The 21,738-nt window shown below is 47.7% G+C and overlaps 1 protein-coding gene across 1 annotated transcript; it reads right to left on the reverse strand.

Moving 5' to 3' along the window:
- Nucleotides 1-3: 3 nt before the first annotated feature.
- Nucleotides 4-18,320, reverse strand: gipr (gastric inhibitory polypeptide receptor). The gene is made up of 14 exons (XM_067246368.1): nucleotides 18,039-18,320; nucleotides 7,391-7,580; nucleotides 6,330-6,426; nucleotides 6,029-6,136; nucleotides 5,558-5,679; nucleotides 5,163-5,269; nucleotides 4,749-4,902; nucleotides 4,087-4,246; nucleotides 3,903-3,963; nucleotides 3,663-3,732; nucleotides 2,516-2,604; nucleotides 2,251-2,389; nucleotides 2,032-2,073; nucleotides 4-1,469 (listed from the first exon to the last, which is right to left on the reverse strand). The coding sequence occupies exons 2-14, from the start codon at nucleotides 7,445-7,447 to the stop codon at nucleotides 1,143-1,145; spliced, it is 1,533 nt and encodes a 510-aa protein (XP_067102469.1). The 5' UTR covers nucleotides 7,448-7,580; nucleotides 18,039-18,320; the 3' UTR covers nucleotides 4-1,142.
- Nucleotides 18,321-21,738: the final 3,418 nt, after the last annotated feature.

Below are 21,738 nucleotides of genomic sequence, written 5' to 3' on the forward strand. Positions count from 1 at the left end.
CATTGCACACAATCGTCACTACAGTTGGCACATTACAGAAAACATTTTGTAATTCTTTCCAAAAGTCAAAACAGAGGTAGAAAAAAAATCTACATAAAAAGTGTGTGCCAGAGTAGATGGAGGATGTCAGGTGCCATGGTGTGACCAGTTAGCATCTTCAGTCATCCAGACAAACTCAGAACCAGACAACGGCCCAGAACCAGAATGAGACTTGGACCCAGACCCGGGCTCAGGCCCAGACCCAGGTTCAAATCCAGGCTCAAACAGCAGCCACTCGCAGCAGTGGTTCTCAAACTGTTTCATTCAGTCCATCTACCACCCCCAGGGCTGCCAACTGTCACGCATTGGCCGTGAGACACATGCATTTCAACCAGTTCACACGCTCTCATGCCACACCTTTTATTTCTCACGCTGAGAAGGCAACGCCAACCAAGTAGTCCTGCTGACGTTGTAAACAGTAATGGACGAGGCACAGGCACACAGAGTGAAGCAACATAGACGCGCAAACATCCGTGAAAGCTTGTCTCGGTAGGGTGGAGTGGGGGGTGCAAACACGTGAAATGCAAAGTTTTGGTTGGCCCAACCAATTCTCACTCCAAGGTTTTTTGAAAAGTTGGCAGCCCTGCACCCCTCAAAAACAGCCCCCCCCCCAATTATAATTGTATCCTCTTTCTTTCTATTTACAGCCTCAAAACACTCCACAATACACTGTCCTTCTCCATCCCCCCTCATGCCTCCACTGGACACCCCCTTCTGAGGGTCGCACCCCACAATTTGAGAACCACGGCTCTACAGAACCCTTTACAACATTGCTGACCAGCACCAAGATCTCATGATGACATCCCCATAAATCTAGACACAAGTCCATCCAGAGGCCTTTTGTATGTGGAGACATGAAGAAGGTACAGTTCCCCTTTTGCAGTTCCAAGACCTCAGTATAAGAGGCAGTTGATTCTCCTATTCCAGGTGATGCTAACTGCTAACAGGGGAACTATGATCCTTCATCCTCAGTAGGGCTTGATCCTTCATGATCCTCTCCTCAGTAGTCCTCTGGATATAAGTTTTATTCCACCCACTGGAAAAGCTACAGCTAGCTAGCCATTTGCCCTTAGTTTCCCCTCTCCAGTCCACATGTCTCGGTATCAACAGTAGCTCTCTGAGTACTTGACCGCTCCCTCTCCTGTGTTGCCCTGTGGTGGTCCATCCAGCCCGTTGAGCACTTGCTTGCGGGCAGATATGTAGCAGTAGGCCTTCCCCTTCCTGGCTCCGGGGTGGTGGTGGTAGAGGGGAGGAGGGTGGGGGTCAGGGCCCTCCGACGCCTGGCAGTCAGGCTGGCAGGGAGGGTCGTGTTGGCACAGAGGTGCGTTGGCGCCCACCTGTGGGGTTTGGCTGCCAGTGTTTCGCTGGTCGTCCAGCACGGTCATGCCCAGCTTCCACCTCTGCCACTTCTTCTTTATCTCCGACTGAACCTGGGGATGGAGGGAGGGGGATAGAGAGAGGAATGGAGGGAGCGGGATAGAGAGAGAGGGAGGGAGAGAGAAAAAGGAATAGAGAGAGAGGGACACACAGGACATGAAGAGAAGTATGACGTGGGGGCAGTAAGTTCAACAGGACAACCATGTGTGTAAATGTGGCCTTTGACGTGACCTCTCCAACCATGACCTTTTATGCTGACATGGGTTGAAGCCCCCCTCTCATACAAAAACCTGCCCCCCACACACACACATATACATATACACCCTGCACTGCCTATGAACCACACACACACTCTTGCCTCGACCAGTGATATCCTGCTGGCCAGTCGGCTGTGTTTAGCAGTTGGACTACTAAGCCTGAGTGACAGGTGTGTGTTCTGCTACTCTCACATACACACACACACACACACACACACACACACACACATACGTAGCAGTCACTGGGTGCTGCCGTAATACATTATCACAGAACCTAACTATTTGCCGCCCTGCAAAGACACGCACACACACACACCTTCCCACATGTCAGCTTCTACACCTTCATTTCCACACTCACCTCTTTGTTGACAAAACAGTAGAGGATGGCTACCAGGAGACCCTAAATGAGGAGAGGAGCGGGGAGCCATTGGTAGTACGAAATATGAAACTAACATATCTAAAAGAGGAATGTTTGTATGCATTTCTTTTACATTTTACTTCTAATATTTAAAAAGGTTAATTTTTATTTTCCTCATTAAAAATGACAAAGAAGTATTCCATTCTAGTCATCAGTTACCTGGAAGGAGTTGAAGAAGAGTTCGAAGAAGAGGTTGACATTTCGGAGGACTCCCTCCGTCTGTTCCTCTGACATCACAGCAAACACCACCTCATGGATCCCCAACAGAGGGATCAGTGTCAGGGTGGACTTGGCCAACCTGCACACACACACACACACACCCACACACACGCACGCACACAGTCATATAGAAGGTGTTAATTGACAAGGAACCCAACAGAAGCCAATCGTGTGTCTGATCTGGGGATGTGGGAGATCAACTCACCTGAACTTGTAATCTGTGTATCTCATCTGGTGAGCCTTGAGTTTAGACACCAGGATCTGGATGATCCGGATAAAAATGAAAAAGTTGACCTGGAAACAAAAAGAAAACACATTAACTGGTCAACAACTCCGACAACAACTTCAAAACAGACAGATAAAAAAAACAAAATAATTTCCTCTCCCACAGCATTTAAACAGCAAAGAAATTGCCAGCAAAGGTCAACCACACTAATTGAGTGTACTTAATTACTACGTAATTTATTTTAAGATGTGTTCAGGCTGTTCTCTTAGATTATCAGGTGGAGCATAAAGGGCAAGCTACTGTGTATAAAAATGGAGCGTTTAGGATAACGCACTGTGTATAAATGAGGCACTAACCTGTTAGAACTGTGTACTAGTCTCTGATTATCTAGTGCCCTTTCTGAATGCACTGTGTGTTTCTTCGCTTTGAATACAAAATGTCTGCTAAATGAACAAATCGTAATGTCACCGAGTGTCCGGGCTGAGATTGTACCGGCGTCTTCGGAATCAGAGCCGTAGCCGTGACAGAAGCCACTGAACGAGGGCTTTCGTCTGACGGAGGACAAGGCGATGAGGCAGCAACGCTGCCACTGTCCCTGGAACCTGCTGACTGCTCGGCCTGTGTGTGTGTGGGGTCTGTTAGCAGTGCGAGAGCTAGGCTATAGACACGCCACCACAGTATCGGAGGTTTACCCGCAACAACAGGAGTGTGAAGCCTTCATGGAGCTTGAGTTGTGAGAGCAACAAGCCCTTAATGGCTCCCAGCCCTCAACCTTCTTTACTGGGTTACTGAGAAAATAATCCGGGTGGTGGCATGAGTTACTCTTTGTTTTGTTGTCGGAAGCCAATGACTCATCCATGAATTTTAATTTGTTGGAGTGTTCCGGAACTGAACCACTTGACGCTCGCGTCGGCAGAATTGCCCGTGGCCTGTCACGGTCCGCTAACTTCAAAGAGAACACAAGACTTCAGGGAGGCTGTGGTGTGTGTGTGTGTGCGTGTGCGTGTGAGTAAAGGACAATAGGATCTAGCTGTTTTTGAGTCAGCCTCAGACTCCCTGTTACTCCAAGGCACAGCAGAATGTGTACTTGCTTGTTTGTGTGCCTATGTGTGTGTGTGCTACTCACCAGAATGGCCAGTAGGATGGGTGTGCGTATGATCCACCAGTAGGCCATGTTCTCATTGATCTCCCAGCACCTTGAGACACACAACCATCAGGACAAGCCTCCATACAGATGGGCTGTATAGTGTAGATATACTAAAGATCATGTCCTTGTTTCACTACTGATCTATCCATTCATCCAGTCATCCATTCATCCATCCATCCTTCTAGATACCCTGTGTGTGACTCTGTGTGAGGGACTGACCTGGTGTTTTCATACAAGTACCGAACGATTATCCATGGGACCACGAATAACACTGGGGTCCCTGGAATACAAAAATACAGGTGTGAGCATTGTGTGTGTGTGTGTGTGCACGAACGGAAATCAAATCTTGCAAGCATCGTCTGCTATTGTGTGTGTGTGTGTGTGTGTGTGTGAGAGTGCCTACCCCAGCCGATGAGCAGGTACCCACAGAAGTAGCTGTTCTCAGAGAACACCCTGAGCACCAGCAGGTTGTGCAGGTATAGTCCCTCCACCAGCAGCCAGTAGTAGTTGGCCCCCACACAGTACTGCATCAGCACCTGGGCCACCCGGCAGCCCGACACCGCCTGAGGGGAGGAAGGTAGGGGTGCAGAGGGAGAGGGTGTGGAAGGGTTGGAGGGTAGATGAGGGAAGGGGGTATTGAGCGGGGTATGGTGGATTGGGGTGGGGTGAGGAGGGGTTGGTGGGGGTATGGGGTGGAGGGAAAGTAAGTAAGAGAGCAGAAGTGTGTGTGTGTGTAGGAGAGTGGATGTGTGTCTGTGTTATGTGTGTGTGTGGATGTGTGTGGATGCGTAAGAAGTAAACGTGTGTGTGTGTATGTGAGAGAGAGAGAAGAGAGACTAGCGTGTGTGTGTATGTGAGAGAGAGAAGAAAGACTAGTGTGTGTGTATGTGAGAGAGAGAAGACAGACTAGTGTGTGTGTGTGTATGTGAGAGAAAGAAGAGAGACTAGTGTGTGTGTATGTGAGAGAGAGGAGAGACTAGTGTGTGTGTATGTGAGAGAGAGAAGAGAGACTAGTGTGTGTGTATGTGACAGAGAGAAGAGAGACTAGTGTGTGTGTTTGCCGACCTGGTCACTCAGCACCTCTGACACGTCCCTGTTGTTCTTGAACTCTGGCGTGTCTCTGGTCAGCAGTGCGTCCCGGGTCAGGATGGACACGGCTCTCAGGATGAATGAGGCAAACAGGTTGCTGTGGATGTAGTTCCTGGTGCACCGCAGCTTCCTTCCCAAAGAAACACACAATAGCCATTTATGTTTTAGGTTAAAATGATATTGTGTTTACTGTACAGTACTGTATATTTACTTTATAGACTGTACTGTATTTTTTCTTTATATACTGGTTCTCTGTATTGTGTGAATTATGTTAATTATCTGGATATAGCGCTACTGTATATGTATGTGTGCTGTTTTAAGTGTGTGTGTGTGCTGGTTTGTATGAGGGTGTGTGTGTATTTGTGTGCTGGTTTGAGAGTGTGTGTGTACCTGAAGGCGTTCAGGATGATGAGGGCCAAAGAGAGGCTGGCCAGAGACAGAGTGTAGCCCACTGTGTACATGATTCTGAAGTAGGCCAGGACCGCCATCTGGTACTCCTGAGGAGACAGACAGACAGACAGACAGACAGGCAGGCAGGCAGGCAGGCAGGCAGGCAAACAGGCAGACAGACAGACAGACAGACAGACAGACAGGCAAGCAGGCAGGCAGGCAGGCAGGCAGGCAGACAGGGAGGCAGACAGGGAGGCAGACAGACAGGGAGGCAGACAGACAAGGAGGCAGACAGACAGGAAGGCAGACAGACAGACAGACAGACAAACAGTTACTCAGTGTGGCAGGGATGCCTACAGATGTGTCTAGTATCCATAGCGACTGCGCCGGCCCACCTTCTCCCCCTGCTGCTTGCTGTCGTACTCGCACTGGGAGTGGTCTCTCCATGTTGGGCTCGTCATGTTGGTCGCCCACTGGCCGTTCGGTCCACACTCCCGCAACACGTAGCCATGGTGGACTACACAAACACAGAGGAACCCACACACACACACACAGACGTGGATACACACATACAAGCACATACACAAACACACACACATATTTTCTCATGCCAGTTTCCCAGACAGAGTTTTAGCCAGATAATGTCAGACCTTCATGGGGAATGTGTAATTACATACAGGATTCTTCCTCATCTTTGTCTGGGGTAAGTAGCTGGGATTGTTATGAACAGAACATAATATCAGCTCCAATGTGGAACACAAAAGGTGCTGTCCCTCACGATGAAGCAGTAACTACCTAAAGTGATCGGTACCAGGGCAGGGACAGGTACCAGGGTAGGGGTAGTGGCATGGGGTGGGTATCCCTACCTGTGTCATACCAGGGCAGGTACCAGGGACAGGGCACTCTGACGGTGGAGTTGGGCTCTCCATCTCCCCAGCAGGCGTACATGTCAAACATACGACCACAGAAGACGCCTGATCCAAAGAGGAGGAGAACATGGAGGAGGAGAGAGGAGGGGGGAGGACAAGTACAGGCGGAGAGGGGAGGAATGGGAGGAGGAGAGGATGGAGGAAAGAGGTGGTAAGTGTTGTGCGTGAAGGTGTGTGTGGTGTATGTGTGTGTCAGGCGTATGAGTGTGTAAGTGTGTGTGTGTATCGGCCGTGTTACCTGAAGGCGTGGGCTCTGTGCTCTGGTGTAGCAGACACTCGTTCCTGTATTTGTTCCATTCCTCCACTGTGTCCTTCCAAGACTTCTGAGACACACGCTGCACACAGCCAATCACAGCGCAGGTCAGGGGTCAGGAGTCTGAGGTCAGGGCTTAGGCCCAGTAACCTCTGAGACCGTTCATATCTGCATCTACAGCTGTCCAACCTCATCCTACATGGACTTCCCAAGTATCGTTCACAGTTTAGCCATGATCAACCAGGCACAGGATGTGTGGCTGGTTGATCTGGACTGTTTCTGGACTGAGCTAACAAGGTGTTTCTGGACAGTGTGAGTCTGTGTTTCTGGATTGAGTCTGTAAGTGTTTCTGTACTATATCAGTAGGTGTTTTGGTACTGCCCACGAGTACTGACTAAAGTGCTCATTTCCAGATTGATTTAACTGCCTCTAAAGCCTCTGCCTTCTCGACCAGCGACTCTATAAAAGCTGACAGACCCCTAAACCAGCTGGATCGATACTGCGGCTGGAGCAGAGCTCCTCTCACTGCCTCTGTCTCCCTTCAGCGCTGCCTCTCTCCCGGCCAGGCTCGGGGACGAGCTCGGAGGTGTACAGCACGGCCTGTGGTCATCATGAGAGGGATCTTCTCATTACCGAAGTGTCACAGCCGGCACTGACAACCATATAACACCCTAACTAGTGTCTGAGCTGGTCTGGGGGACAATACACAGCACTCTGAAGTGATTCTACTGAGCCTGCACTGCTGGCCTATGGGTACATATATTATAATATACATTATTTTATATTTTCATCATTTTAAATGATTTGTATTCAGATCGATTGTAGTCTGAGACACGTTAATGAGAGAATAGACACGCTATATTTTTTCAGCCGGTTGTTTTTCATTTCGAGTTTCCCGATAAGAACTTCATTTCATTTGATTCATTTCCCGTAGAAATGCAGCTTTCATGATTTTGTATGCATTTCTTTCAATTCAAATGACAAAACTCTTCCATGGAGTGTCTCACCAGGATGGAGGTGGAGGACGGGGGTGCAGGAGGACCTACCTCTGTTCCGCTGAGCACAGACAGGGTGAGGAGTAGGAAGGAGGCGAGGGTCTTCATTACTCAGGGGGGTGCGAGGGTCGGGGGGGCAGACATCTCAGGGCTCGGGGGCTCACTTACCCCAGAGGGACAGCAGCGGGGTGGGGCAGATCCGAGCCATGACTCATACCCCCTCCACCCTGAGGCCCGGCACCTGCACACAGCAAGCAGGACTCCAGTTTGATGTGGACCAACTCACAGTAAACACATCCACTCACAGTAAACAAAGCCTGTTATGTACTGGTAAGGTGACACAACACACACACACGGTAAGAAAAGTACACAAACACAACCACCCTCGCAAACATCCGTACCTGCCCACACACACACACACACACACACAACTCTGAAGGCAGACACACCACACCGGCGGATGGGATAAGACAAAACACGGAAACAGGCTTCTGAACCCTCCCTTGTCTTCCACCTGGAGACCAAGCACTGTGATAAATGATGAATGAACGGCTTGGCTTGTTTATTATTCATGGCTCTGCGAGCGTGTGTATCTGTAGGTGTGTGTGTGTAAACGTGTGTGTTCCTGTGTGTGTAAGTGGCCCCAATGTTCTATTTAACAGGGCAGAAAACAGCTCTGTTAACCCCCCCCCCTCCTGCACACACACACACGCACACACAACACACACTAAAAACAACAGCAGTGTAGAGCTCTCTCTGGGAGTTGTAGCCCAGCTCCAGGAGCCCCACAGGGGCAGGACCCTGCTCCGTCCACACAGTCCAAACCCCCATCAGCCCCGCTCGCTCGCATCTTGACGGCAGCGCGTCTTCTGTTTCACATACACGGGCTTTACAGATAACACGACTCTGATTCCCACACGCACCAGGACAGTAAGAAGTCTAGAGACAAACATCAGAAGGAAAGAGAACGCGTTTGCTTTCGCCGTTTCACGCTCCCCGTCGAGAGGGAACGGTTTAAAGGCTTCGATGATTGTTCTGTTTTCTGCGGCGTCTTGTGGCTTCGCCAGTGATGCACTGTAATGTATTCACCATGAGAGAGAGAAAAGCATGCCGTAGGAACAGCCCGCTGTGCTTCCAACATATTAAATGTTGCTTGATTCTGTGGAGATGAGCTGTATGCCTGGGAGCTGCGGAATTTTCATAACATCCCCCGAACATAACCCATCCTGTTTTCACAAACTCTTTATTTCCATGCCCTTTAAGTGTGTCTGTATGTAGATGTCCTGAACAATATCTTGATTGAAGCCGCTGTTTAACTGAATTGGATTGCAAACCGTAGTCATTACAAAAAAATGCTCGGTGCAATCTGGGTAATGCCTCTTTGACCCCGAAAAGGAATGGAGTCTGGTTGGATTCATCTCAGGAAATGATGTGAGGTACATGTGACTGACAGGTCATTTACCCATGGGGCTTTCATGCTCAAGGCCCCTATGTTTAAAGTCAACCTGTCAGTCAAACCACAAAGTTAATACAGGTAAATCTCACAGATAACAGGTAATTACACCTGTCACTATCTGTGAGCATGTGCGTATGAAAGGGGACGTATATTTAAATGTCAGAGTCAAAACCTTTAAGGTTCGAGACGGACGAGAGGATTTTACCAAAACATCTGCTGCTTTCAGAGTGTGTGGGCGTGTGTGAGAAAGAGAGAGAGAGGGTCGAGGTGGTGCGTGTGGCTGTGCATGAGTTTAACTGTGTGAGTGAGTGTGTGTGTGTGTGTGCGTACACAGCGAGATGGAAGAGAGCTGCTGATATTTACCCGGTCATGAATCCTAATGAAAGGCCACCTCGTTAGTTGGCTGGTGAGGCCCACGGGCTCTTTCTGGGAATAAAATATGACCGTGTTTATGACAGGAACATTCTGCCAGAACTCTCAAGTTGGGACTCAATTAACCTCAAGAACAACTGGATGACCACGTTAAAGAAAGACTGTCTCCTGGTCAAAACACATGCCCCCCCAACCTTGGTTCATATCATGTCACAAGTCATCTCTGCTGAAGAGATAAACAACCATAATTCAGTCTCAAAGCTGTCATTGGAAGCCAATTCCCCCACTAGCATTATGTTTGGCCATGAACACCACTGCTCTTCGTGTGTGTTGCGTCCCAAATTCTTCCCAGAAGGCTTTGCTGAAACTGACAGCTAGAATGGAGCAGGGAGCAATAATCTGCTTCATATCACAGGAGGCAGTGGTGTGGAACCATTTAGGCTTGTCTCTAAGCTCCTAAAGTTGGCTGGCTTGGGGAGCTACTACCTGCCTGTCAGCGTGCTTAGAGGCAGACAGACAGACAGACAGACGGCAGACAGGCAGACAGGCAGGGTTGTCTGTGTTTTGGAAGGAGACGAGAGGCAGACAGACAGACAGACAGACAGACAGGCAGGCAGGCAGGCAGGCAGGCAGACAGGCAGGCAGGCAGAAAGGCAGACAGGCAGGGTTGTCTGTGTTTTGGAAGGAGACGAGAGGCAGACAGGCAGACAGACAGGCAGAAAGGCAGACAGGCAGGGTTGTCTGTGTTTTAGAAAGAGACGAGAGGCAGACAGACAGACAGACAGGCAGAAAGGCAGACAGGCAGGGTTGTCTGTGTTTTAGAAGGAGACGAGAGGCAGACAGACAGGTCAAGCAGACAGCTGAGGAAGACGAGACGCAGGAAGAAAGATGAAAGGATGTGAGAGGACTCCAAAAAAAGAGCAGGAGAGCGTGAAAGACAGAAACGGAGAAACGGAAGGAAACAAAGACAGAGAGCAGGCAACTGGGAGAGCTTTCCAGAACTATTCACTTCCAAACACATATTATTTATGGTTGTGCGTCTGAGGACCAGTCGTCTGAATGGGCACGATCGATAACGAGCCAATAACGCGCTCATTAAGCTTTGATTTACCGAGATAAACATCTTCAGAATCAATCGACCCTTCTGGTACGCCTCTCTAAATTCACGAAAACGGAATCCGAACCCTAAAAAAGGCGGCGCGGTGACATGGTGTGAGATGGTCGTAGCGTACGTAGAGCCTGCGTCTGAGTTCATTACAGACAAGGAGAAGCAGAGATAGGGAGGGAGGGAGGGAGAGGGAGATGGAGGGGAGGAGATAGAGAGCAAGAGAGGCAGAAGCAAAAACCGGAAAGGGAAGGGTGGGGGCTGGGGTTTAGAAGATAAAGGTTACTGGAGGAGGCAGTCCACAGCAACAGTTATGATGACAAGGAGGGAGGGAGGGAGGGAGGGAGGGAGGGAGAGAGGGAGGGAGGGAGGGAGGGAGGGAGGGAGGGAGGGAGGGAGGGAGGGAGGGAGGGAGGGAGGGAGGGAGGGAGGGAGGGAGGGAGGGAGGGAGGGGAAGAGAGAGTGCTTAAAAGTGGCCTGTCAAATGAAGGTAGGAAATTGCAAAGATTTGTGAGAGAATCTGGCTTCATTTCCAGTAGACTGATATTACTCTGTATAGACTCAGTTGATTTGTTATTATTGTCCCTGTAATGTCCCTGTGTTCACAATCATGTCCTGAACTATCGATGATGGGTAGATGCAGAAAGCAGGGTTATACTATGTCCATGCTCTCCAAGATGACAGTATGTTTATATACAACTGTACTGTATGAGTCCTCTGAAGTTGACTATTGATAAGTTTTGAAGTTTGATGTACAAGAATGACCTGAACTCAGCATTCTGAATAAGACCATCGATCTAGGGACTCCCTAAAGATCAGGAATAAACATGTGTGTGTGTGTGCACGTGTGTGTGTGTGCAAAAGAAGCATCTTCCTTTAAGAGGAAATGGAACATAAAAAGGAAGTACATGACCCCTGGGGATTCATCTGGAGTGTATGTGTGTCCAGAGTTGTTTGTTTGTCTGTGTGTGTGTGTGTGTGTGTGACATGACAGAGCTCTTAGGGACCCTCTCTAAAAGTGTGTTCCTGCTTGTAATAAAACAGGATGCTAGCGTGCGGCTCAGTACTTCCTGGGCTAACAGGAAACAGTAAGTGTGTGAGTGTTTGTGTGTGTGTGTGTGTGTGGGGTGGGGGGGTCAGAGGGCGAGAGTGTGAGTGTGTCCTGCTGGTTCTGGTTCCTGTGCCTACACCACAGAGGTAACACTAACCTCTTTCAGAGAACCAGGGAATTATTACGTAAGACAAACTGTGTGTACATCATTAACCCAACAGAAACAGTGACCCAACCTGACCTGTTACAGGCTCATCTAACTGATGCTTGGATGACCAGCATTGGAGCTGACTCACCGGCTTTATCTGCTTTGTAGCACCCAGAACCGACCAGGTACCAGGAACCTTTTTACAGTCAGTCACACAAACATGGTCTCTGAACCACCTCTGTTAGATTAGTTGAGTCAGGGCCCAGTGAGTCCACTGTACTGAGACCTTTGCACACCTACTGTACCCGCATTACCCTGGACACTGACAGAGAAAGAGAGATAGAGAGAGATAGAGATATAGAGAAAGAGAGAGATAGAGAGAAAGAGAGGGGGAGAGAGAGAAAGAGAGAGAGAGAAAGAGAGGGGGAGAGAGAGAAAGAGAGAGAGAAAGAGAGGGATAGAGAAAGAAAGGTGCAGGGAAACCCAGCTCCAGTGTGTCAGTGCTGCTGCTACAATGAAGCCTGATGCTTCCAGCCATGTACACACACCCCATCTGCAGTCACTACGAAGGGAGGGAGGGGAGGGAGGGAGGGAGACAGGCAGAGAGAGAGATACAGAGAGACACAAAGACAGAAAGAGAGAAGCAGAGAAAGAGAGAGAAATGCAGTGACAAGGAAAAACCCAGACAGATTATCTTCATTTTGGAGTGCGTATCGTCAGATCTCTGCTTTTTAACGAGTCCTGAGGGTTTAAGTGGCATTTTTGCATATCCAGAGGAGTATAACAGGATTGACAGACACACTTACAGAAAAACAGGCTTACAGACAGACACCTATCAGACAGACAGCTACCAGACAGACAGCTATCAGACAGACAGCTATCAGACAGAGAGCTCACATACAAATAGGCGTACAGACAGACAGGACTACAGACAGTTATATGACAGACAGGCTTACCAACAGACACATTCCAGACATCCCCAATGTGCTGTAGCACATCAGTCATATTCCTGTCCAGGATCCTGCTCCCTACGGTCTCTCTGCAGTCGTGCCTGGACGAAAACAGGTCAGGACGGGGTCTGCCTCGTGCTCTTAGTGACCACTCCTGGTTAAAGGACTGGGAGGATGAATAGCTCTGATTGACCTGAGCTACACCCCCACTGGGTCACAGCGACCAAAGCCACGGTGGATCCATTACTGAGACGAGAGGGCGAGAGGAGAGAAGAGAAGAGAAGAGGAGAGGTGAAGAGAAGAAAGGTGAGATGAGGAGAGAAGAGGAGAGGGGAGGAGAGGAGGGGAGACAATAGACAATGAGAAGAGAGGAGAGGAGACTGAAGGAGAGGAGTGTGGAGAGGGCGGAAGTTCATACAGTGCATTCCTAATGCTTTATCTGACAGACGCATCAGTAGAGAGACAGTGGCAGGCGGCCATGTTGACAAGCCTGTTTACTGTTCACTCGAACTTCACTTAGAACCCGTATGAGGGAGCAGTGCTGAGGGCTGACACCACCCTGACCCCCTCACCCCTCCGCAAGGTTACGGAGGAGAGAGGGGCGGATTTGTCCCATGCAGGGTCGATAGGTCATGGAGGAGCACCAGCACAGCTGACATCCCCAGGACCTTGAGGGATGGCCTGTGCTGTCCACCATGCAGGCAAAGAGCCGGAATGGCAGACGAGGGGGAAAATGTCCCACAGAAATCTAAAACATACAAACACGTACGCACACACACACACTTGCTAGGCGACAGATAGCATTCCTAGAAAGGTAAACAATAAAGTTTCCATTTGTCTCTGTTGCTGCCTCTCTCTCTCTCTCTCTCTCTCTCGCTCTCTCTCTCTCACACACACACACACACACACAGACAGACAGACAGACACTCTCACACACACAAAGTGTCGGGGCTTGAGGACAAAAACAAACAAACAATAACATTGTGTGACAACTCTTAAAACTAATTTCACTCATGAATTCCAAACCCTTCCCACTGCCATCAAACACAACAACTAACTTGACAAAGCATTTTATTCTTTCTTTCTCTCCCTTTCCAATTTTTCTTTGTATCCATCTTTCTGTCCTCAGTGAGTTGGAGGGGGGAGAGGGAAGGGGAGATAGGGGACAGGGTGGGGGCAGAAGGGTGGAGAGAGAGATAAAGAGATGCAGAGAAAGTGGAGGAGACAGAAAGAGAGAGAGGGAAAATTAGACCATCCTTCAGAAAGGGAGGAAGAGGGGGAGAAGGGGAGACAGGAAGAAATGGAGAAAGAAAGAAGGAGAGAAAAATACATTTGGAGGGCAGAGAGAATATGAGAAAAAGGAAGAGAAAACAAGAGAGAGAGAGAGAGAGAGAGAGAGAGAGAGAGAGAGAGAGAGAGAGAGAGAGAGAGAGAGAGAGAGAGAGAGAGAGAGAGAGAGAGAGAAAGAGAGAGGGAGGGAGACAGAGCAGAGGAACTCCGATTCCCTCAGCCTGTCAAGTGACCCGGCCAGAGACGATCCAATTAGGAGCCGTCACTCACTCCTCCTCACGAGCCCTCTGCTAGAGGGCATCATGACCGGTTTAGGGGCAGGAGGAGATCTCCAAGCATGCATACCCCTAGCCCTGGAGATAACATCACAGCTATTTATGGTGCCATACTGGCCAGCCTGTTATATCATTCTGTATGGAGCATTACATTGCCTTTATGAACGCATGACATAATGCTGAACACAGACACTGGACTGTCTAATGTTGGTTTGGCCCTGACACAGTCGCTAACTGGAACTCTAGACGCAACCATCAATATGCAATCAGCATGTCGTAACGCTTGATTTAATGAAACCTTTTACCAAATGAACACATGAATCAAATATTTATTTGAAGTGCAGCTTGACTCAAATCACGGGTACAGAGGTTGTACTGAGGCCATCATCCCACAACATCTAAATTAAATCAATTTGGAGGAGTTGTTCCAGTGCTGTAAACATCCACAAAAGGGGTGTTTTACAAGATTAAAAAAGATGATTACTGTGAGCGTTCTCCCAGACATGAAATGTGTTGCTGCTCATTAACTATATTAGGGAAATAAATAATTACACCAAAACAATTTAGTTTTGTGGTAATAAGGGAATAGTGTCGTCTGGGATCAAAGCCTGATCAAAGTCTTCTACGCAGTGTTGAGGAGAGTTGGGATGTGTGTGTGTGTGTACACACACATAGTACTAGGAGTCCCAGGCTGGCAGCCAGTCTGTTTACCGGGTCAACAGTAATGATCCCAGCAGACAAGCAGTCTTCTTCTCTCCTCCAGGAATGCAAACTGAACCCACTGATCTGAATGCTCAACCCAGGAGGTGGCTGAGCGGTGAGGGAATCGGGCCAGTAATCATAAGGTTGCCAGTTCGATTCCCGGCTGTGCCAAATGACGTTGTGTCCTTGGGCAAGGCACTTCACCCTGCTTGCCTCGGGGGGAATGTCCCTGTACTTACTGTAAATCGCTCTGGATAAGAGTGTCTGCTAAATGACTAAATGTAAATGTAATGTAAAATGTAACCCATCCCTTAAGCCCAATTTATACTTAGGTCGCAGACACTTTTGAAAAGGTCGCCGACAGAAATGACGTCTCGGTCGACACTTTTAACCGTCGCTTAGAAGTGTCGCCTACCAGGAGAAATTTCTACTGGCGCGGATGTCGTCACATAGTGAAAAATTTAAATTGTCAGTTTCTCCGATTGATCACCTAGGCTACAAAGCGTTAACAATGTAACAATAGCTATGAATGTAACGGTAAAATGATTCTGTTTACGTCACGCGAACCTTGAGCACAGACACTTTTTTTTTTTCCGTCTGCGACCATTTCAAAAGTGTCCGCGACCGAAGTATAAATTAAGCTTTAACCCTCCAACCCCCCTACACCCATCCCTTAACCCTCCCACCCCCCTACACCCATCCCTTAACCTGCTCCCACCCCCCTACACCCATCCCTTAACCCTCCCACCCCCCTACACCCATCCCTTAACCTGCTCCCACCCCCCTACACCCATCCCTTAACCCTCCCACACCCATCCCTTAACCCCCCTACACCCATCCCTTAACCCTCCCACACCCCTTCCCCCCACCCTTCACCCCACCCCCCAACACACACATACACAAAAATGACAGGTTTCTAACTTCCGAGGTTGTTTGACTGTTTAAGGCCATGTCAGCTGTGTCTGAACCTGGCTGGGCACCAGCATAGAGCGCTCTGCTCTGTGTTCCCACTGTTTATACTACAATAACATACTGCTTTACACTTCCTCACTGCTGCAGGCCTTTATACTTGCTGGCCTGGTCCCGCACAAACACACACCTAGCATGCACACACACTCACAGTCATACACACACCTAAGCATGCGCAAACACCCTAATACATGCAGACCAGCCTCATGCAGACCAGCCTCGCACAGCCTCATATAGACCAGCTTCATATAGACCAGCCTCATACACACTCCTCACCACACACCAGCATACCTCAACACACACCAGCAAACCTCAACATGGCTTCGATGTGAGTTTGACGGCTCCTGTCCTATCACACTCTAACCTGGAACCGCAAGGGAGCTGACACACACACAGCACAGCTGCCTGTATGACTCATTCATATAGGGACACACACACACATAAGCAAAAACACACACGCACACAGGAGCCTGACCAATTAGCACTGACAACACAGTGGGGCTGACTGCCTGATGGCTCTCTTTACCATAACTGTAACAGCAGCTGCCACTACAGATCAACACTCTCATTGTGTGTGTGTGTGTGTGTGTGTGTATGTGTGTGTAGGAGGACAGTGGAGTGAGTGAAACGGAGTGGGAGATATGAAAAATGTGCGGGAGATAGAGTTAAAGAGCAACACAGAAAGGGTTAAAAGACAGCCAGGCAGACAGCTGATAGGGTTAGGGTTAACCCTTGTGTTATCTTCGGGTCATTCTGACCCATCAGTCATTGTGACCCACCGTAGTATTGCGACAACTTTACCTCATACAGAAACAAAGTGAAGCATTTTCTTTTAACCGTTGGGCTGTCTCAGACCCCCCACATTGCAAAGGTTAAAATAAAATTATTGTGTATTTGTTCTTGTATTGGGTAAAATTGGGTAAACACAACGATGGTTCGTTATGAACCTTTGGGTCATGTGACCCGAAGGCAGCACGAGGGTTAAAAGACAGCCAGGCAGACAGCTGATATTGTTTCTTCAGATCATACATTCCACAGTCCCAGCCACACCTACAGTATCTCAACAATACAACTCCACCCATAAAATAACAACAACCTCCTATTGACTTCTAAAGTACCGCACAATGTTTGTACACCAATAAAACAACATTACCTAAAATAGCACACATTAGGTGTACATTAATAACAGAACCACAACATAATCTAAAAATACGGCACAATGCTTGTACACCACGGCCGACCACTAACACAACAGAGATGAACTCCCAACAGTCATGTCCAAGATCCCAATATCCCGACCTCTGAATACCAAATACCGCACATGATTATTGTGTTTACTCAGTAGTGGTTTCTAGACGTCCAGTAGGCAGTAATTCGGTAGACCTAACACGTCCTAATATCCCATAGTTAATTAATAATAACAGTGTGCTAGCTAACAAATATCCTGTTTATAACCAGTTATGTAGCTAATGTCTGAGAGAGCGTTATTAGGTTGGAGGTAAACCCCCCTATGGCTTAAAGCAGTACACGGTCTAAACTGAGTCTAGGATTGTTTTGGCTGTGCTGTGTAAAATTCAGCATTGTATAACTTGTATAACGAATAATATATTAAACCCTTAACAAGAGGGCAGATCACTGCTGTCGCGCTTAAGTTGCACCTATAGGATTTCACGCTCTTTGATATCTGACCGTCGATAAATTAATAGGCTATAGCTAATTCAGGCATTGCACAATGTGCCCTTAAATATTCTTGTTTTTCTGTGTGGATTAAATCTTCAATCCATGAACAGCAGTTTTCCACACAGACAACGCTCGAGCACTACAAGCTGAGAGCAAGTCTAACTTTACAATTAGATTTCTAAAAAGATGCAGGCTATTAGGTTATATGTTATATTATGTTAGCCTGCTTATGAGAATTAAATATGAAATGATTGATAACCCCCCCCCCCCCCCCCCAAAAAAAAAAAAAAAAAAAAAGAATACAAAAGTTCCGTAGCCCATAAATCATTGGCTACAGACAAGTAATAAGTTGAGAATCTTTCTAATTGACTGACATCCTATAATTATGGTCTCTTAGTCTCAGTACTAAGTAGCCTATCCTGTAACGCTTCACTCCTTGGTGCTTAATTAGAGCAGTTTCAATATAAGCAGATGCCATTCATCAACCTTCTGCTAAGAAATTGTCACAGCAAATGTCTGCTTTACTTTCAGTTGTAATTAGACGAATAAAACATCTTACTGTATCTAATCTCTTTCTTACCATTCCCACCAGAAAAAGCAAATTTTTCATTAGACAGATCTGACCAACGAATACTTTTGAATGAAACCAGATCACATTACATTTTAAAATAGAGAATGCAATTATATCGTGTGCAGCTTACCGTTTGAAAACTCATGTTTTATCAATGTGCGGTTGATTGTAGTAAGATCCCGTGCCGTGCGCCACCGTGCCCCTTAGCGCCAAAAGTAGTCCGCGTGATTTAAGAATTACAGTTTGGTCAATGTGAAGAAAATCTTAAGATGTGTGGAAAACACGTGCTTGTCACTCGGTGTTTTCTAAGCTCTTGGAAATGAGACTTAAGGAGCGGACGTTAAAAAACACTTGTCCCGGTGACAGACTGCGCAGGGTCCGGCCGCAGTCACACCCTCCCCTCTTCTCCGTGGATCGCGCTTTGTAAGATGTGCTCGTCAAAGCACGCGAAACAGTGTGTCACATGTAAAGCTACAGTGGGGATTAATGTGTAAATCTTTACAACTGCATAACATTATGACATGACGAAATAATACAGAAGACACAAATCAAAACATCGGTGAATCCAGACACTGGCTGTGCATAGCAAGACCCAAGAAGGGCTTTGCTCTGAACATGGCTCAGAACATTTTCACACTACTCGAATAAGCTATCTGTAATCTATGTTACATTGTTCGTGACACTAGACAAACAACGATTTCAAAGCTGACTTTCAACGGTTGCGATCCTTGCGTGCCAGGATAGTATTGTTTGCTTAGTTGAGCCATTGTTGAACTGTTTGCTCGTGTTCTCGTTCTAACCTGTACCACACAAAGGCACCATGAGAATTCACCCATCACACACCCCGACCGGGAAGGCCACTGCCCGCCCACGCGTGAGCTGTGTTGGGTCACCCTGCTGGGTCAGGGGTGGGGCAGTGCTGGTCACCTCCAACCAGGTGTGTCCAATACCTGTCAGAAGCACTAATCTTCCTGGGAATTCTTTAAATAAGGTGTTTAGGTTACCTTGTGTCATATCTGACACAGGCACACACACACACACACACACACACACACACACACACACACACACACACACATTTAGTCATTTAGCAGACGCTCTTATCCAGAGCGACTTACAGTAAGTACAGGGACATTCCCCCGAGGCAAGTAGGGTTAAGTGCCTTGCCCAAGGACACAACGTCAGTTGGCATGACCGGGAATCAAACTGGCAACCTTCGGATTACTAGCCCGATTCCCTAACCGCTCAGCCACCTGACTCCCTGACACACACAGCCCTTCTTACAGTGTGTTATGGCTCATTTAAGATCCCCACTATAGTACTGTGTTGATGTTTAGGGTTGTGTTGGTGACCTGTTCCTCTATTACATTTACATTTAGTCATTTAGCAGACGCTCTTATCCAGAGCGACTTACAGTACTTACAAGCCATTGTGCTAAACTAAGCTCAGTGATGCATGCCAGCAACACGTTCCGACTCATCACTGTATTTTCACTCCTGTTTGAGCTGAATGGGAGAGGAGAGAGCCTTTGGGCGAAGCACCTAGACTAACACTGCAAATGATGCATAGGAGCACTGGCTAGCTGGGAGACACTGCTGTCTCTTCTGCTGTGCCCTACAGTACTTCTTCTATGGTGCCCTCCACTACTTCTTCTATGGTGCCCTCCACTACTTCTTCTATGCTGCCCTCCAGTACTTCTTCTATGGTGCCCTACAGTACTTATTCTATGCTGCCCTCCAGTCATGACCCAGCCAATAGGGAGGCACTAGTCCTGTCACTCAGCAGCTCCTCAAGGCTTCCTGAATCACCCAGGGAGACATGTTACTACAGCCTGTCCTGGCTCTGGTGAATAGCATTGCTAAGGAGGGATATGGTAATTCAGAGAACCAGTAATGAGGTTGAGGAGTTGAGACTTGGAATAACTGCATAAGAGAAATGAATAAAGAGGTTTTGTGTAACCGAGCTGGGTGAGTTCCACTCCTCTCCTCCTGGGGCCTCATTTATAAATGGGACGTACGCACAAATGAATGCATACGCCAGTTCGTACGCAAACTTTGGGTTTCATAAAAACCAAACTTCAGGTGAGAATGTGCGGTCCTGCACGCACACTGTGACCCGTGCGTACGCACAAAACTTTGAGAAATGGGAAACTACGACTCCGATGGCAGAAGGATGAAACTCTGGACAAGCCTTCAAGTGGACATTGTGAAATATAAATATAATCTCACATCGTGTTACATATGAAGAGTTCACTCTTCAAATCAAACATGATTTCCGATAAATACAGACATATCTGTTTATGCAAAAGAACCCTTAAATATTTACGTGAATTCAATGCGTATAATTCATGTGAATTCCACGCATAGTTTTATAAAGGAGACCCCTGGTTCTCTACCATCCACTTCTGTCTCCTCCTTTCTTTATTGAGGTTTTTATTTCCAGATGATGTAACACCGCCACAGGGTGACTTTCCGTCACGATCCATACTTCATCAAAAGTAAAGCTGGAACAGGAACCATGGGACCAGGGACAAGGTGCATGGCTGTCCTTGAAGCCCGCCGAAGAGCCACCCAACCCTGGGGACAAGAGGGGCAGAGCGCTGGCTGGGTGGTACTGTATTACAGTAATGTACTTGATCATACATATTGTTTTTCCCCCCAGGCAGATTTTTGGCCTAAAATCAGGTTGGAGTCACATACGCCTGCCACATCAGCCCTGCTGATGCACCCAGCGCAGATGGGGGTCCTGTGGGTGGAAAATGTTTCTTTACCTGGAACACTGAACTGTGTCTGGTACAGTAAACAAGTCGATGTCTCTCACAATCCAGAACGGCTTTTAAAATCTCTTGGTGTACTTTGGAGAAGGCACCACTGTAAATAAGGGTAGGTTGGAGCTTCAGGAATTTACAGCTTATTTTACTATGGCCCATACTGTGCTGTGTCTCTCGTAAACAGCTTTCTCACATGGCAGCGGGCGAGGATTTACTGTCCTGTTGATGTCGGAGGTCAAAGGTAATGAATTGGGCAGTTCCTTGTTCAAGGGCATCGGACATTCTAACAGGTGGAGCATTAAGAACTGAACTGTTGACGTCTCCCTCATATCCACTCAGAAGGAGTTCCAAAGTTTTTCTTCTGAAGCCCACGGATGGAGCTGTGCTGCTGGAACAGACATGGCCTCGCCCGGTCCGAGGTACACTTGGCCGACGTTTACCCGCACCCTTGGGACGGAACCCGCCACTTCCGTCATCTCAAGCTCGGGCCGCTACCAGCTACATCAACGAAAAGCTAGCGATTAGCTGGCGCGGGTGGCCTGTATACATACCTGAAGAGCCCAGTGAAATATAAAGCAGTCACTCAGAGAACATGCTGGATAAGCAGAACGTAACATTTTGGAAGGTTACGGGAATCAGAACATCACACATAGCCTTGTCACCACCCCATTCCAACATATAGTTAATGTCAATCAGTACCTGAAAACTATGTGACAGCATGGTAAAAGGAAGTGAGAGTTCTTGCTTCTCCATACTGTGCTGTTACTGTAAAACCATATGATGTCCGGTTGACCAGTGTTTAACTGACATCCTTAAACTTCCTTGTAGAAAACATATGATAATTTGTGGAAGACGCTTACACATCTTGAATTTACTTAGAATTAAAGCAATTGATTTAAGATTGAATGGGCTTGAAACTGACCTGGGTTTCCTATCAGCAGTGCCTTAGAGGAAAGGGACACTTTACATTTACGTTCATGTAAACATCTGTAAATCAGGATTTGCTACGTTTTATTGGATAGGGAGGCAGGTGGCTGAGCGGTGAGGGAGTCGGGCTAGT

This window comes from Osmerus mordax, chromosome 11 (genome assembly GCF_038355195.1).
Source record: "Osmerus mordax isolate fOsmMor3 chromosome 11, fOsmMor3.pri, whole genome shotgun sequence".
In the NCBI taxonomy this organism is placed as follows: domain Eukaryota; kingdom Metazoa; phylum Chordata; class Actinopteri; order Osmeriformes; family Osmeridae; genus Osmerus; species Osmerus mordax.

Coding starts and splice junctions, on each gene's coding strand:
- gipr (XM_067246368.1), bottom strand. CDS start 7,447: ATGAAGACCCTCGCCTCCTTCCTACTCCTCACCCTGTCTGTGCTCAGC. Junction 6,427..7,390: donor CTGTGCTCAGCGGAACAGAG/GTAGGTCCTCCT, acceptor GGCTGTGTGCAG/CGTGTGTCTCAGAAGTCTTG. Junction 5,680..6,028: donor CCTGCCCTGGTATGACACAG/GTAGGGATACCC, acceptor GTGTTTGTGTAG/TCCACCATGGCTACGTGTTG.